Source organism: Leptonotus elevatus, chromosome 2 (genome assembly GCF_054856555.1).
Source record: "Leptonotus elevatus isolate MCC_2025b chromosome 2, RoL_Lele_1.0, whole genome shotgun sequence".
Lineage (NCBI taxonomy): Eukaryota > Metazoa > Chordata > Actinopteri > Syngnathiformes > Syngnathidae > Leptonotus > Leptonotus elevatus.
This window is the reverse complement of record NC_141240.1, coordinates 27,245,733-27,264,476: the sequence shown is the minus strand read 5'-3', so window position 1 is coordinate 27,264,476 and position 18,744 is coordinate 27,245,733. Positions and strand designations below refer to the sequence as shown.

General features: G+C 40.0%; 1 protein-coding gene across 1 annotated transcript; it reads right to left on the bottom strand.

Annotated features, from left to right (window-relative positions):
- Positions 1-572: 572 nt before the first annotated feature.
- Positions 573-18,544, bottom strand: sdcbp2 (syndecan binding protein (syntenin) 2). The gene is made up of 9 exons (XM_086067694.1): positions 18,354-18,544; positions 13,355-13,406; positions 10,998-11,106; positions 9,121-9,221; positions 6,933-7,085; positions 4,839-5,014; positions 4,262-4,433; positions 3,736-3,827; positions 573-2,403 (listed from the first exon to the last, which is right to left on the bottom strand). Exons 2-9 carry the CDS (start codon positions 13,403-13,405, stop codon positions 2,349-2,351), a joined length of 909 nt encoding a protein of 302 aa, XP_085923820.1. The 5' UTR covers position 13,406; positions 18,354-18,544; the 3' UTR covers positions 573-2,348.
- Between the last annotated feature and the right edge of the window lie 200 nt (positions 18,545-18,744).

The following is an 18,744-nucleotide window of genomic DNA, read 5'->3' as shown; positions in this document are numbered from 1 at the left end:
AGATGCAGTGGAAATGTAATCAATTTCCTTTGCACTAGCCTTTATATTTAAACCAAGAGAACCATCTCGGGGAGCCAAAAAATATCACAAGTGCTTCATGAAGCTTCATTTTCCCATCACTACCTATTCACTGACTTTCTTTCTATTACCCAGGCAAAAAACTGTTCCTCAGCAAATCATTCCTTCACTCCCCCTGGTTAAAAATAGCATTATATTCTCCTAATATAACAACTTTGATGTTGAAAACATACTAGTCTTTTTAGGAGTATTATTACTTAATATTCTCACACTTTTCCCCACCATAATCTTGAAAATATGAAAAAAAATCTCGGCAAAAATGTCACAAATTCCTCAAATGGAAGAGGAGTGGACTTCAAACAAGAAAATACCAAACAAAGATGATTAGAAATAATACAGAGGTGGTCCATTCAGATACGATACATTCAGAAATGTAGTTGTTTTGTTTGAAAATCAAAGATACTCTCAGCGGGTCAGGGCTGATTAACTATTTTAGTGGTTTGTTTTGTTTTTTCAGGATAATGTGTACAAAGACAACAGCTACTGAGAAGATGTGAACAGAATGACTTTTTATTTGTTTTACAATAGTATTATCTTGGTTACATTCATATATAAACTTTTTTTTTTTTTTTACAGATTGTGAATGATTTTTTATCAGTTTGCATACCCAGAACATGAGAAAGAATACATGCACCCAAAAAGGAGCAACTTGACAGAAGTAAAAAAAGAGAAGAAGAAAAAAAAGCTCTCCGGTTTCACTGTGCTCTTCAGTCGGGAAAAGGACAGCAGGGGGAAGTGCGGCAAGAGGGTGCCGGAACCCCTTCTAGCAATTCAAAAGGTTGATTTTTCAGCATCTAATTTGAGCAGCTTCCTGTGGGGAAACATTTCTTGGGTAGTTTTGTTTACAAGAGGCACCACACGCGCACAATAATAACTTCAACAACAACAACAAAAACAGCTTTTGAAATGGAAACAGGAGAGACAACTTTTATTTAAAAAAAAACAAAAAAATGGTGGAAAGTGCACTTAGTGGGTCCACCCAGCACATACCCGGCCCCTGACAAATACTACTCCAGATCCCCTTGAAATGATCGTCAAGAGCAAATGAGCACAGAAACTACCCTGATGGCCAATCCCATGATGCACTACAATCCTGCCGACAACGTGTTGATTTGCACAGAGACCGAGCGCAATTTACCGGCATGATGAATGCTAAATATGGTGGAAGCTGCGCCCGTGACCATCTTTGACTCTTTGCTCATCCGGGCAGCATGCACATCCGTATGGCTGTGATTCCATGGACAACACCGACTACAGAGCTGATTCCAGCTGGTGCGCGGCCACATGGCGCCATTTGAATATATGCCAACACAAATGCCACTAAAATCCAAACACACAGCATCTGACGCTGTTTTACAAAACTGGGAACATTGCAAAAATCCAGCAGGAGTTTCTACTTGCTAATTCTGAGATTAATTTGTAGCTACTGTATCTGTATTATTAGTAGATATCCGTGTAAACTGGTGTAAGTGTATATTGCTACTGCTATCTCTTAAGTAATTTGGGAAAATGTAAATGGAAAAAAAAAAAGGTTTGCTGAGTCCGCCATATTTTTTGTTTCCTTATGAGTGGGGTTCCAAGTGGGATATTTCCTACTTCCAAGCTGTCACCGAATGCAGCATAAACCTGTGATCTTTCTTTTTTCACATATATGGACCAAAATCCAGCTCATAGCAAGCACAGTCAGTGTCAACACCCCCCCCCCCCCCCTCAGATAAAATGTCATACCCTTAAAAATAACATAAGTCTAAAATCTACGAGGTGCACCGAGTAAATAAGAAACGCCTACACGTTGGACAAGTTTAAGTGAGCACAGATGGCGGGTGCACACGGTCGGTGGGGCTCAGGCGGCTGACTGTTACAGCATCTTGGACGACGAGGTGAAATGGAAGAAATGAACGATGGTCTCCATCGCAAGGAGGAAGCTCTGGACTCGCAAGTTTGCATGGCTTGGAGAAAGAAAGAAAAAATGGAAAAAAACCCCATCTCGGAACGTCAAAAATAATGCGCATCTCGTTTTGGACTGCAATTACAACGTAGAAAAAAATGGTTTAAAAAAAATGAACTACTCTGTGTCAGCACAGGAAGAGAAAACTGTAAACAAAAAAATGAAATATAATGACCATAAAGATTACAGAAAGATATAATCAAGGCATTTTGAGATTATGATGATAAATGAAGGCGTTGATGATACAGGAAGCAGCAAGAGACAGACGAAGGAGGGCTGAAAAAGAGAAGAGGCGGACACGTCGGTGTCCCGCCGGTGACCTTCACACCTCGGGGATGGAGTGATCCATGGCCGACTTCAGCAGGCTGCTGGACATCCTGGAGGAAAAACAAACAAAAACAGCTGCTTCGTTGGCAAATGTGGGAAGTTGGGAAAACTTTCTAACGGAGCCCCGGGACAAAGTTTGTCTTCAATGTGCTTTGTAATTAGTAACAACCACCACTACGTCACTGATGGGAATGGGCCCTTTTATTTCTAAAGCACTTCTTACAAGTAGTCAAGTTAGTCAAGTCAAGTTTAGTGCTCAGGATGCTGTTTTATGTTTAGCTCTTTGTTTTTTTTGTTGTTTTTTTAAGTGGCTGTCGTTGATCAAAGCTCATTCCAGTTTACATGAGCTGCTTGCACTAACAACATGGCTGCCTTTTACAACACAATCCATGGGCCATGATAATGGATTTTCTGAACATTCTAGCAAATATATATATATATATATATATATATATATATATATAAATAATATATAATATAATATAACATATAATATATATCAATAATATATAATATAATATATAATATATATCAATAATATATAATATAATATATATAAATAATATAATATAAAATATATATAAATTATATATATATATATATATATTATTATTATTATTATTATTAATTTTAAGAAGGGATCTTTAATTCCTGCTGAGAAAAAAAAACATTAGTAGAATCGCTTTTTCATTGTTAAGCTGTAATTTATTGAGATTGGAGGCGATGCTTCCTCTTCAACATAAAACATGTGGATGGGCCCGCTGAGCCATGCAGTTTGACGTCTTATAAAATATGGTTGATTGTTCAATATCAAAAATGTTCTTTGATTAAGAATCGTGTTTACATACATAATGTTTTGACAAAAGGAATATATTTGATTCTAAATTTGGGAGAAATTTGGTTTGAATAATGTCACATTCATTTGATTATTCTATAAGTGTGTCAGGGTCAATTAGTAACAGATCAGTCGAGGGTACTTTGTGACGTGTCCAGCGTAAACAAGCAGCAGACATATTGCTGATTCAGTGTGAATTGTAGTCTTCCATGTTGTGGTTGTCCTGTTGGCCAAGTGACACTTTTGCATAATCCTCCTCACTTAAATGAACAAAAGGCTGCTCATGAGACATGACAAGCGACCACATTTTCGCATTTTGTCTCGAGGGAGGTGAATCATGCTTTCATGTTAAAATGCACCTTTAGCTGTTTTGCTTTTAATTGCACAGCAACATCGTTCCTCAGAAATGTTATGAAAAGTGGACAGAATCATTCTTAAAAACACATGCCCGCAAGCACAAAAATCGCAAAATATGCATGACAAGTAAAAACTCGATTTCTGGGCCTTGTGCGTAATCATGCAGCTGCATTCGGAATCGGCATCTTACCTCTTAATCATGTGTTCGTAGATGAACTTGGGCATGAGGGTGATGGTCATGGCGGTTGGGGATGTGTTGAGAATATCCTTAATCTGGGAATCCTGGAAATAAAATGTCAAATGTATGTCCACCCATGGAAGCATTTTTTGAGCACTTGCACTTTTGTTCGGGTCACGAGTGAGCTGGAGGATATCCCAGCTGACTTTGGGTGAGAGTGATAAACACTCTTAACTCTTTGACAGTCAAATCAGACGGCACATGGACAAACAACCACTCACACTCCTGGACATGAGTTAACCAACAGGCGTGTTTTTGGAATGTGGCAGGAAGCCGCAATTTCCAGAGAAAGACTTTGATACATAAAAACCATTAGAGTTTAATGCAAGGAATACAATACAGACCAAAACATAATATAGAGACTATGCAACACTTTTTATCCAGCTTTACGTGTAAAGCATTACAGGGTATGTTCCATGTCATTAGTGGTGAACACTATTTCGATGCAGAGGCTGGCGAACGTAATTGTGCGACCCACCTTGAGTCCAATAACGTTCTGCCCGTTGACCTCACAGATGTAATGCTCGGTCAGCAGGCCATTGCGGGCTGCAGAGCCGTCCTTGACCAATGATGTGATTTTGCCAGACTTGTAGATGAAGCCCACGTGGCCTGAGCTGTCTTTTTGCATGGTGACAGTGCGCTGAAATGGCCTAGCGCGAGGAACAAACACACCGGCCGGGTTTCAAACAGCCAGCAGAGGGAGCCAAAAAACAAATAAAGAAATCTTTTTTTTGAGACAATGGTGTTTACATAAATTACAGATACACTATTCAATTCATAATCTTGTTTATATAACTTTGTGAGATTATTTCCTGTCTGGGAATGGTATTAAAACATCTAATACTGAGTCCACGTCTCCTCATTCCGCTATATTGGTGAACTTGGGATCTGCAATGACGAAACTATGATTTTAAATATTGTGGAATGCTAAATGTATTTATTAATTACCATTAGCAGTCATCAAAATGTTTATACTGGGCCAAAGACTGCAAAGCAAATTGAATGTTTCTAAAGAATAAATAATATAAAATAATAAAAGTCCCAGCTGGTCTCACCTGTCCCGCACAATAAGCTCAATGCGGGTCTCTGCCGCGGCCTTCAGGGCCTTGTGGGCCTTATCCACACTCCACCCGGCACAGTTCTGGCCGTTAACCTGAAGAACCTGGTCCCCGAAGCGCAGTCCAGCCAAGGCGGCAGGGGAGTTGGCCTGCACCAGCTGGATAAACACTCCCTAAGATGCAGACACAGCAGTGCAAATAGAAATGAGCTGAAGGAAACTAGAAACCGGATGCTGGGATGGCTCAGGCCACAGGGAAAAAAAGAGCAGACAGCTTGTGTGAATTTGTACAATGCAAACGCATTTGCACAAATAAGGGACTCTTCTCCTAAATTAAACGTTGGTCAATGACAAAATGAACGCTTCTGGCCATATGCAGGGTTCGTACACCTTGTCCATGGCCAAATTCAAGCACTTTTTAAGGACTTTCAAGATCAATTTTCCAGTTTTTCCCGTACCTGTCGGCTGGCTGTCTTTTCTGTGCCTGCCTGTCTCCCACCTCTAGCGCGTGCGGCACTCAATAACGTCTGTGTGAAAACTCGCCTACTAGCTTTGTTTCAGCAGCGCGTCAGCTCCCGCTAATACATTTAAAGAATAAAGAATATGGTACGCAAGTAGACCGTATCGAACATGCCGTACCGAAACGTATTAACACTAGGGGTGTGCCCAAAAAATCGATTCTCATAAGAATCGCGATTCTCATTTAGTACGATTCAGAATCGATTTTAAATGTCCTAAAATCGATTTTATTGAAATTATTTTATACTGTCTTGCCCATTTACATTATACAGAGAAGGTAGTGGTTGTGCATTAATGAATTTGGACCAGCTGACCAGTAATAAGGCAAATAAGGAATTTTATTCCTTCGCGTTACAGGTTATATAAATATATTGTCATGTATATGGTGCATTAAGTATTTTTGCATGGTCCTCAAATGAGCACCAGAGGTGATTGATTGGTGCTCTTTAATTTATTATTTTTTTTATAAATAGAGTCAGCACCACCTGTGGTCTTCATGCTAGCAATGTTCTTATATCCAGCACAGTGGAGGGAAGAGAAGAATTTGTCCTGATTTAGGAGTCATAAGAACGGCTAATAGTGTTTTCTTTTTTGCTCATGTCGTCAGCATAGTTTAAAAATAAAGAAAAAAATAGCCGCTGTAGACATTTAATTCACGTGAACCTTGATTAAATAGTGATAAATGTTTAGAGACAACATTTTGATGCGACTGATTATCATTTTTATGAGTTATGATCTGTTTTTAATTCAACTTTTAGAACATACTAGACCAGGGCCACCCACACAAGTGGCAATACAATTTACTACTTTATTAAAAAAAAAAGAAGACATTAAATTAATATTTAGCACATTTGAGTTAGCCTACCATGTTGGAGTGGCAACCGTTTGAGTTCATCCACATGGCAGCTTCAGCTGTTTGAGAACAGTACTCTGGAGCAGCGGTCCGGTGCCCAATCTTTTTTGCATAACACAGCACTTTCATGTGACGACGTACTTTGACGGGCCATCGAAGCCGCGATCGAAGCCGCGGTCGTCCCCTCGGTGTCGTCCCCTCGGTGTCGTCCCCACATTCGGTGGCTCGGCCACAGCAGCCACCGCTGGAGTCTAGCGAGCTACCGTTTCCATGAGAGCAAAAGTCAAGCCGGCCACATAACGTTTGTTCATTCGCACCGCGGCGGAAAATTCTAAATAAAAGCATCATAAGTGACACTTTATGGACATCGATGACTGGCGAGTCTTTTCTTCTGAAATTAAACCGAGGAAGCAATCATAGCGGCTGCTAGCTTGAATTTGACTTAAAGAGGCTGCCCTGCCTGCAGATTGCAGAATAAACGAGTCCTTGAGGCAGGAAAAAGCCCTCATGGATTTTTTTTTCGTACGCTATTTACTCAGGACTCGTTTCACCCCTAATTGAGTCAGACTACCGAAAAATACGATGAACACTTTCAAGCATTTACAAGCACTTCACCCAAAATTCAAGCACTTTTCAAACCTTGAAAACACAACATTAAAATAAACAAAGAACGCAACATAATTTGCAATGGCCTTCAAAGAGTTAACAATGCTGACTCACGTTGTCAATTGCCCTGAGGCGGAGTCCAACCTTGCCGTCCTGGTCCTTGCACAGAATAATTTCCCGCAGGCCTTGGCGAACCTCGGCCCTCCTGATGCCGATGTCTGAGCCCGTCACAGGACACACCATTCCCCCGACAGGCACTGCCACTTGCTGCGGGGGAAGGAGATGGAAAGAAAGAGGGTGGCCGGAGAGGAAGGATGAGAGAGGCCATTTTTGACACTTGCATAGGTTTAGCTCAGCATAGGGCTGGGCAATTAAGGAAAAAATGATAATCACAATTATTTTTGATTGATAGTTATATCACCTATTAATTAATAAAACTGACGTCAAAACTTATTTATTCAACTGCCAAACCTCAACTTTAAATTTTACTTAAAAGAACACCCAGAAAATACATTAGTAACAACGCGAAATAACAATATAAAGTATTATTAAAATAATACCAACCAAAAAAACTAACAAAAATAAATACCGGCTGTTCCCGTTGTGCATGCCTTGGCCTCTTGGGGGCAGTGTGGTGCCACACATGCATTGAGTACTACACGCTCTTATTATGATAAAAAACGTTGACGAAAGTTGCAACTAAACTTTATTATCATAACTCATTTTTGAGATTAGCAAAACTATTATGTATGACTTTTATTATATTACCCGTCTGCATGTGTTATAACAGTGTGTATGTGTGAATATTTGTTATTTTAAGGAATATCACTCCGGGATGCTAATTTTCTATTAGCATGTCAATGCGATTTTACATTGACTGCTAGCATTAGCACTAGTGATGTTTGTAAAACGATGTATGTCTTGTATTTATGTGCACAATGTGTGTAATTCTTTTTGCTGTGTGTTTTGTTTTGCAGCATTCGTCACACTCATCGTTTTTTCTTTTGAACATAATAGTTTTATGGCGAGAAGCCAATATTAAAATCACCATAAAATTTTTATTTATAACCCAGCCCCATTTCAGCACGTCATCAATAAGGATGCCGAATCACACAAAGGTGTTGTGCGTGGGAGCATTCAGTTTGATATCCGCGCCTACATCAGTTGATGAGATCCAGAATGCTACGGAACATTATTGCTCAGGTAAAAATATGACCAATGTCAGAGAGCACAGATGGTGCGAGGGTGATGTGAAAGCAACACGCATAAAAGACACACACACACACACAAGTGAAGACAGCACATCCTCCCACACTGCTCCATGCCTGTGGTAAGTACGTCTCCAGGGAATAGAATAATAATGTTTTCTGTGATAAACAAGCAGCTCATAAATCTTTTTGGAGCCTGAAACCCCAAACATTTGAAAAAGGGCCTAAAAGTTTGAAAGTGAACTAATGGCATTACTGTTTCTGTGGAAAAACGTTTGTCTGTCAAATGTAACATTAAGTAATGTCACACCGTAAATGTAGTTAATGTCCTCTTTGCAAATACTTTGATGAGCTTGTCTGCCATTTCCAAAATTTTATGTTGCAACTTTAACACCGTGTTTTATGAAACGTCCAATGCATAAAACAGTATACCTTCCTCCTGACTTTTTTTTTTCTCGATTTCAGGCTCCACGAACAATGTTGACATGAAAACGAGCTGCCGCAATGGAGTGCGTGTGTTTATCCATGGACACTGAGGAACTTTCAGTTTACGTTGAGGCACCATATAGACAAAAGCGCTATTGTTATGTCTGAAGGAAGACCACATTTCCCATGAGGACAAGCGCATTGCGCTGTTGGTTAGCTCACGCCAGCAAGTGAAATCAGGGCCAATGTTGATCCGTGACTCTCCTTTCATCCGCGTAGCTTCCCTTTTTCTTTTTTCTTCTTTGTCTCCTCAAACAAAACTTTTTAGTTGTTTTGCAGCTTCTGCCAAGAAAGCAGTAATCGTGCGTCGACATTCAAATTGACTTCCGTCTTTGTAACAAATATGGAAAGGGGGAAGTGACGTATGCCATAAAGCATTCAGCACATTTATAGTTTTTTGTGTTGCAGTGTTCCTCCTCAAAGTTGATTAGTGCCAGTAAAAATGATACAGACCCCTCAGGTCATGGCAAAGCGACCATTCAACTAGTTTTAAGTCGATGTTTCATCAGAAGAGTTAGGAAAATATTTTATTAAGGTTGAAAAGTTCCTTAGTGCTACTTTAATTTTCAGTTGATTTTGGATACAAGCAAAACGTGGCTGACACTTACATTGTTGGCCGCGGGCAACAAGGCCAAGTTCTTTTGCACCTCGTCGCTGTTGAGGCTAAGGCCCATGTACTCTCCCAGCTCCTCCAGATTTGGGTACAAGGCTGCAAGGGTTAGAACAAATATGTAGTTTGGTCAAATGTTCGAAATGAAAACCAGTGCTCTTCCAAAAAATCCAAAAGGTAATTTGGATTATTACAGTTTACATCTATCCATTTAATGTAAAAGACAATGATTGAATTTTCATGACTGGGTGCATTTGCACCTCATTTCCAACATGTATCCTTAAATTACACTGCCTTACACAAAAATCATTGCAAAATGACTTTATGTGCTATAATGTTACAAAACTTTGTTACCCACCACGACGAGTCTGAATTGCGTCAAACTGTGCGACACATCGCCCTCTACTGGACCTTCAGTCTGCATTTTCTTGAACCAAATCTTTTGCGCGTTATTTCATTTGATCAGTCGGGTTTAGAACGTCCAAACGGAAAGAAAATGCTCCATATATTAGCAATTGGAATGAAAAGGCTGATTCCGAATGGAATTTCATTCGGAATCACAGGGGTGGTATATTCCTTTCGTCAATCCGAACGAGCGTCAGGTAAACGCTTCAATCGGGATGGCGAGACTGCGCCCGATATGCGCATGCTCTTGGCGTAAATGCGTCGTGACGTCGGCGTTACCGTACGTAAAAATGTCGGCGTCTTGCCAAGAGCTCATCTGCGAGGGGAGAACTTGTTTTAAAGTACTTGGAACTTGTTTTTATCAATATTGTGCTTCAATAAACGTGTTAAAACTGTCACAACGACTGTGCTAAATGACGCATGAACTCCATCTTGATAAATCATGCGATCGATGTCCGCGCGTCTGACGGCTGCTGCAGGGCTGATCTGATTAAAGGAGCGAAACAAGTGACCACAGATCATCATTCAGAATGACTTTAATCTGAATAACTCAAAAGGCTCCATGTAACCCCGGCTACTGATTGGTCCCTGCTCATGGTGTCATCACAGCACTTGATACAAGTTAGATTCAGGTCAAGTACGTTTTTGTCACATTAAGCACATTCAAAAGGGAAGGGAAGATACTGGCCAAATCTGACAATGGTACTGCTCAAGAAATGACGATGATTCAGCCTTAACTCCCCCACTGGCCTAAAATAAAGCTCTCCATTTGTGCTTATCATCAGCTCGTTCTCCCCTCATCAGATTCAGGTGTGCACATACAAATTTTGGTTTGATTCTTCTTCTTTTTTCACGAGCAACAGCCCTTTGAAATTAGTTTTAGCATATCCTTGTTCCTATACACAAGCCATGTTGGATGATGAGAAAACAGCGACTGTACTCTTCAATATTAGCATGTCCTTCCATGGCTGATGTCAGTGTACCGCTTTTGGTTCCTTTTTGAGTTCCTCTTCACCAGCCCCACCTGAACTTTTTACAACTTTATCCAACACCCCCAGTAAGCCTCTTCATCCATCCCTCCTCCTCAAACCTCCGCTTCCCTTCCGTCTTGCTCTCTATTCAACCCTGCCCAGCACAACAGCCAGGGCCCGTTTCCATGGTGACTCAGATAGCAAAGGAACCAATGCCCACACAGGACTCAAGCGAAAGAGCAGGTTACGGAACTTTACGATAGTTAAGAAAAAATCTACCAATGAACACATTGACAGATGAGCAGCACGTTGAACTTTGTGAGAACCTTCATTCTATATTTCATTATTTGTACACCCAATGAAAAATGAATAAAATATCAACCGTAACCTAATAAAATGATGAGACAATCTAAGATTGCCCCAAACAGTTAACATTTCATACGGAGTTTTTGTGCAGGGAACTGAAGACAAGATACAGCATATTGTGCATAAAACTTACAGGATGAAGGCATCTGAGCGGCGGCAGGCTGCGGCTGGTCACCTCCCTCAGTGATGGCTGGCACGGCAGCGTTGTTGTTGGTGGTGGTGTGGGCAAACTGGGCCTGAGCCTGAGCGGTAATCAGAGTGAGCAGTCAGGTTATGGAATCCTGCTGATCTTCGATTTGATATTGTAAAATGTGTCACCGTCTTATTTGGAATGTAACGACAACGGCAATATTGTGATAGTGACCACGATATCATCGTCATGTTACGATAATTAATAGCAGCACATCTGTTAAAAAGGCCGGATTGTGCAGTTGCACCACCCTCTGGTGGTTCATTTATTAGCGTAGTTTAATTTTAATTAGGCATGTTTTGGCTCACTACGTTTAAGACCCATGCTAAAGGCCAGATGAAGGGGAACATAACACATTTGAGTTCCTCCACAAATTGACTCGATTCACGTGTGTGTGCATGAGCAAGTAAGTGCCTGAGTCAATATTAAATCTTATTAGTGATTGTAAGTCGTTTATGTACACTGTACTATTTGAACTATGATTAATTTATGACCTCAACTTGTTAACATTGTATAGAGAAGGAAATGTACATGCTGGTTTGATAATTGCTCTCATGGAGAGAGAAAAATGTTCTAACCGGACATACTGCAGCGGTTGTCATTCCCATAGATTAGTCCTACCAGCTAATATTTTTCAACATCTGCATAAATAAAACTTTTCACCCGCTTCAGGCAAGCACAGCATTGTGAACTACATTCACCATAATACTTTGCGCCGCTGAGCCAATACAACAATGACACTAAAATGACTGAAAGTGTCACAATATTTTGCTTTTTTCCAATGTTCTGGGATTTTATACAGTATTGTGAGCTGTTAAAAAATATCGCTAGCCTCTCAACAGTATCGTGATAATGATCATATTGTGAGGCTCCTATCGTGATATCATATTGTGACGTTTGGATATCATGACATCTCTTATGTTCAATGACATCTTGGTATGTCCAATTACTGTTTTCATAACACAGTGTTTCATGAAAATTCCCCACTGCAATGTTATTCGACTATCATTGTCACTGTATAATATACGGTCCAATATACGCATCCAGAAAGCACTTCAGCACTTCCCTTTTTACACATTTTGTATCATTCCAGTCTTATTCCAAAATTGAAAGAAATTCACTTTTTTGGTGTAAAATTCTACACAACACCCAAAATGAAAGATTTAAAAAATATTTTGAATTTCATTAAACATAAAACAAGTAACAACTTACACGTAAAGTGTATTCACCCCCTTTGCCGCAAAGCTCAAAATATGGCTCAGGTACATCCTGTTCGCTGCTCGTATCATGAAATTAGATCTTTGTAAATTATTGCCGTAAAACAGTACAGTAACGGCTCGTAATTTTCTGTAGTAGTAGTAGTAGGCAGTATTTGCTGCTTTAGTACGGCAATTTGACACATCTGTGAATCATCATCTGCGTCAGAAAGAAAGACCTTTGTTCACAATATTTGTCATTGTGTTAAATGAGATTGTATACATCAAAAGTACTAGAGGTACTGCTCTGTATCGGTGCATACTCAAAAGAGTCAATACTCGTACTGTCTCAGTCTGCAAAAATAAGTGGCAGCTGTGCTCTACAAAAAAAAAATTGTGAATGTCAATTTGCAAATTGGTGAGGTTATCAGTACTTGGTTGGAACTGAGTCTGGATCCGGTCATCACATGTCTTCGCTATTTAGAAGACAAAGTAAACTGTGGAGGATGCAATTTGTCGAAGTGTGTTTGACACATTAGTAACACGCAGCATACTACACACACCAAACACACGCAACTGAGTGTTGAGCTACATTGTTGGTACAAGAGGTGCTCTCCTATCAACACTGTGTAGCTAAAGAGTTCATGGAGGTCGTGATATAATAAAAAGTTACATCATCACATGATAGTCATCAGACAGCGAGGCTATATATATATATATATATATATATATATACACACACACACACACACAGTACAATTATGGATCAATTAGCATCAGTGCAATGTGCAGAGAGATGGGGAGTGAGAGCGCAGCTGTGGTCAGAAAGGAGGACCACTACGAGGACCTCTTAAAAATACAAAACAAGTTGTACATTATTAAAGAGGCTTGAGTGTGGTCTATTGGCTCATGTCATCTCAACCTTATGTCTGCATCAGAAGATTCACATTAGCATTGCAAGCACTAAGCATGACATTGGCCTATTTGCTGGAACCACGCTTCAGTCCCATTTTAAAATAAAAAGATATTCAGTGCAACCCTCTGTGACACTTTTTACTCCGACCACACAGACACAACAAGGAAAGATGAGGCTGCAAAGCTTACCTTCATCACCTTGTCGACCTTTAGGTCCTCGAGGGATGGATAGAGAGACATCCTGTTTGGGAAAACACAAGACAGGTGACACACTTGCTATGTGAAACAAAGGAGCAACACAAGCAAACAAGCCAGATGCAAATGTTAAATGGCTCTTTTGGTGTTAAAAATATAAGGGAAGGGAAAGCGTAATGATACTATGACATTGCAGTATTATCTCTCAGTGTACGGTAAAAAAAATGATTTAAAAAATACATCAGACAGATCCCGACAGTTGCCAGTGTTTCCTACAGATTTGAAATCTACTTGGGAGGGTGGACTCGGGTGCGTGTCCGGTAACCTCATGATCCACAAGTGAGAGACGGCGAACTAATGTTACATGCAGTATATCTGGTCGCGACATGTTTTTTTTTTTGTTTATATACAGTGGAACCTCTGAGTTTGAACGTCTCGGAACTCGTACAAATCGGTAATAAAAAATGCCTTGGATTTTGAACTCCTTTTGGGAGATCGAACACCCAAGCAAAGCAAGCTAAGCCGAACGCACCTTGAAAACGGGTAGCCGAGTGAAGCCGAGCAATGCCAGATGCTCACGTTGCGGTAGTTGAGACGATGAACTGCTCATTTCCAGTCAGATCGTGAATACTCCCGGAGGTGCTCCATACTCGCGAGGGCATTTTGATTCGCCGTAGGCCCAAAGAAAAACATACAGTGCTACGAACCACAGTGGAATAAAGAAGGAGATTATCGCGCCGTTGTAACTACCGTTACTACTTCTGTAAACACTGGCACGATGACCGCCCCCCCCCCGCCCCGCCCCCCCAGCTGTTCAACAACGTGCCTGACGTTAAAGCAACGCACGCAAGGACCGCATAGTAGTCTAACCATATACTCAATGTAAAATACACAAAATCAGCACTAAACTAAAGCTAGCATTAACATAGCATTTATTATCCACTGATGCCATCACACCACAACAAAAAAGGTCAGGTATTTTTTATTGTTTAAATACTGTACATGGTGTAAATGTAAAAAACATAAATAGAAATTAAAATAGGAATTTTCTGTTTTTGGAGCTTGGGAACGGATTAATTGCATTTACATTATTTCCTATGGGAAAAAATGTTTCAGAGGTTGAACAATTCGGACTGTGAACACTTCGCAAGAACAAATTATGTTCAAACTCCGAGGTACCACTGTATATGTTTTTTTATTATTAAATGCTCTTAAAATCTACTTGGGTGGTGGCCAGTTTACTTGGGTGGCCCGCCCAAGTATTAAAATGGTGTGGGAAACCCTGGTTGCTGTCTGATGACTAAAGTGCACACTTAAAATACTCAATTAGTCCATAAGATAAGCTATTTTAAAAAGATTTGATAGCAAATGACAGGATCATTGTGTAATCACCTGTATTGGGGTTAAACATTATTCAACTGTATTGTAAGCAATATAGTTATATTACCCAAGTCAAAGTGCAGCATTACATAAACTAAATAAGATTGGCGATCTGCTGATCTGTAGCTATAAATATAACGTTAGTCCAAGATAGAGATAATTTATCTTGAATAAATGATTCCAGACAACACAAGTTAACATTAGCAACGTGTCAGTGTGTGAACATCTATGTGCTGCATGTACACGTCAGAGTGAGTCACGTCAGCTGTTGTGTTATCTAAAATGGCTCCAACACACAGAGAAAAAAATTGTGACAGGACAACCATGCATAAAAAAAAAAAAAAAAAAGCATTGACGTGTAGAAAAGAGGAAATGAAAGCCAACAGTCAGCTGACTGACATTACATGCAGTACAACGGGGCAGGCAGAGACATGTTGTGCAGCAAGTATAAAACAACAAATATCTTCAATGACAGAGAAGAAATGGCGGTATTAACGCTATTATGCCTACTTATTTTTTTATTCACTTTTTCCCCTTAACCCTTTTGGGTTTCATACTCAGTCACTGGCATGAATATTTGCATGTCCAACATGGATTTTTTTTTTTTGTCCAACTGGACTTCTGTAATCTGAAAATAGTATTTTGAAATCCATCAAGAACTTTTGAAAGCTGTAAATGCCGCGAGAGGTGCTGGTGTTTCCATCTCAACTAGTTAGTGGCCTGAAAAACAAAAATGACGTCAGCTAAGGCCTACATGCATGCAAACCCACACTACGGCAACTCTTTCAGGCAGAATAAATCAGCTAAATGCAAAAATGACATTAAAACAAGAGTTCAGAGTATGTTAAAGTTTTGACACCCGGTCTGGATCATCACCATTTCCAAAATGATATTGCAATCTACAACAAATAAAAATCTAGAACAACCTCTTGGAATTGATTGTTTGGATTAGATATTTGTTGGTGCTTTTGATTTGCCCCGTTTTCTTTCTTACAGAAGGCGGCAAAAAAGGAAGCATCACTAAATTCCTCGCCAGCAAAACATCAAAATCACAAGATGTGACAAAATCATTTCCCCAGGGAACAGGCAAACAAAGCAAGAGTGGGATAAATTGAGAGATTTTATTTTCATGTGCATTTGGAGGGAATTGGGTCACATGGACCATATAGCGTAAATCCAGCCTGATCAAATGCGGAGAAAGAATTTCGCCCCACTTAGGTGAGTGTGACAATCAGTGGTACTTTAATGTATGCAATGTGCACACCGAAAAGGGACGTACAAGCAAGCATACGTATTGTGTCGTCATATCACGATGAGACCAAATGAAGCACCCGTCCGCCCTTAGTGCAAATATCCCTACAGCTACCTCATATTTATACCTTCTTATGACCTCCTGAATAATAAATCACAATAAATCACAAAAGCATTGAGTCCTTATAAGAAGTGCATCATTTTGACCACAATCAAAACATTGCCTGAGATGTAGAACTCATAGACACCACTCACTTTTGTCCTCTTACACACTACACTATTGTACTGGGCAACACAGAGGCCCCACTTGAAGACAGCTCACTGTTTACTTTTCATGAGCTATGTTATGTTTGCTCACTTTCTATCCACCTCCATTATGACCAAGTGCACCAGCAACATACGGGAAGCAGCATGGAGCTGGAGGAAATGCATTTTGGCTGCTTGTCTTTTATAATAAACTTAATGAGTATATACCGTATACTCCAGTCCTTGTATTACAAAACAATAGTTTGAAACTTTGAACACTTCGAAATGACCACCAACCTTTGTGTACACAAATGGAAATTAAATATATAACACAAATGCATAGTTATCCTGTTTATTATTGTTATTATGAGTATTGCCAGAAGTTCTTGAATTTGTGTATGTCATTGTATGGTCGTACTTGACTTCTAGTACAAGTATCATTTAATGTTCTCACTTGAGGGACGCCTTGATTTGTGCAAAAACCTAATTATGGTAGTGCCAGAAATGCTGATGTCCGTTGATTGGTCAATTGAAACTCATGTGCTACAATGGGAATGGAATGTGGTAACTGCCTCACGTTAAGTTTTGATTTGCATTTAGACACAGCACCAACTACCCTGTATGAGATTAGACGTTTGTCTGTCTTGGTCACGGATAATGTCCACACACATTGAACTGTTGTGTGTGTTTCTACTTTGTTGAATTCCCTGGCAAGTTACGCAACACCCTAGCGCTATAATGTCACACCATGGTCCATTTAAGGAAGGTTATTTAAGTGGATGACACACCCAGTGATTAATTACACTGCATCTACTACTAGAACAAAGGCCACCAAAAAAAATGTAAACACACTTATTGACAACTGCGGGTGGTGTTTGCAAAACTGTCAGCAGTTAGGGGCGAAAATTTGGGAGTATTTTATATACCTGTAATGTCAATGTAATTAAACATACAGAGAGGATTTTTAAACATGTGTACACTACACCTAGTTACGTTTATTACGCTGTACTCACAGATCAGAATGCACAACGAAGGTAGCTGTGGTTACTTTAATGGATGATAGCCAACTGGCAACCCCCCCCCCCCCCCCCCCCCCCAAGGTACTTTGTGTTCCTTTAACCATTACAGGCCACTATGTGCAAGCGTTTAATGCAGGAGTTTGAAACCTGCAGTCCATGGGCAGTTCAAAGCTCTCGAGTGCATTTAATCCAGGAACTAAGATGACCAACAACATTTTTAATCAATCGTTGCACCGTATAATAAAGGAGAACATAGCTCTAAACCTGATTCATCTCGGAAGCAATCCTCTTGGTAACTTTTGGCTCTATATAAATCAAGTCAGATAGTGGTGGCGGGGATAACAATTTTAAAACTAGTGACAGAAAGGTTTGGCATTGTTGTTTCACTATAAGAAAAAGGGTAAAAGAGGATTAACGTCCGTAAACCCAAACATACTGTCGGTCGTTACAAAACTGTGGCCTTCTCGGAGCTTTGCTGGGAAAAACGGAGGGTGGGGAGGGCGGGTGGTTGAAGAAATGGGCCCGGAAGTTGTGACTAATTCTCAAAAACAACCCAACCCTGTTAAAACTGTCCCCTCACAAAGTCGGTCACGCATTGTTACAAACAATTTCACATTTTAAAAGACATAAGACTTTCTGTCAAAGATTCGGTAAACAAGAGGAGTCAGCGTTGCTGTGATACGTAACGCGAAATCCAAATAGAATGTCTGTCGGTTAATATGAAATAATACTGTATACATGCAAGGCTACAATATCATTAAGCCAACCAAATGACAACATACGTTATTATTATTTTTAAACAAATGTTTCAGTTACGTCATGCGGAAGAACGAATCCTTGTCAAATGATAACAAGTTACGGCATCATTCTGCTGCAAATTACCGGCTGCCAATTTTTTAGGGCACATGTGTTAGACGATATGTTGTAATGTAGTAGTAATAAAAGACAGTCAGTTTGGCTTCAACAATTGCATCTTTCTTTGTCCCTAAATAGTGACGCACAAACACAGCAGCTAGCATTTACCGTTAGCTAAAAGAAGCCAGGGTGGATGTCAGGTAGCGCTTCTCATCATCAAACGTAAAACCAAACAGACTCACCTGTAATGTATTGACTTGGAAGTCGGCTTGTTGTTTAAGGAAAAAAATATATAGTCTCAGACAGAGGCGTCGACCAGACTGTAAATACAGTGTGTCGTTGCTCTGGGTCTCTCCGCTCGTCGTTGATGACTTGAAGGGGGATTCTGGAAAGTGACGTAACTCCAGAAGCCCCGCCCACACAGTGCTTGTCACATGACTTTTCCACGTTTTCGCTAGCCTTTAATGGTATAAGGGGGTGTAAAGGGATCTTTTTTTCCCTATATTTCAGGAAAACAAGGAGAAAAACATCAACAACCAGAAGATTCCAGTTGCCGCGATTCCACATTTATCCTCCACCATCACACGAATGACTTAGAATCTACACAAAAACACAGTTTTTAGCAAGCATATT

Coding starts and splice junctions, on each gene's coding strand:
- sdcbp2 (XM_086067694.1), bottom strand. CDS start 13,405: ATGTCTCTCTATCCATCCCTCGAGGACCTAAAGGTCGACAAGGTGATG. Junction 11,107..13,354: donor AGGTCGACAAGGTGATGAAG/GTAAGCTTTGCA, acceptor ATTACCGCTCAG/GCTCAGGCCCAGTTTGCCCA. Junction 7,086..9,120: donor TGTTGCCCGCGGCCAACAAT/GTAAGTGTCAGC, acceptor CTTCCCCCGCAG/CAAGTGGCAGTGCCTGTCGG.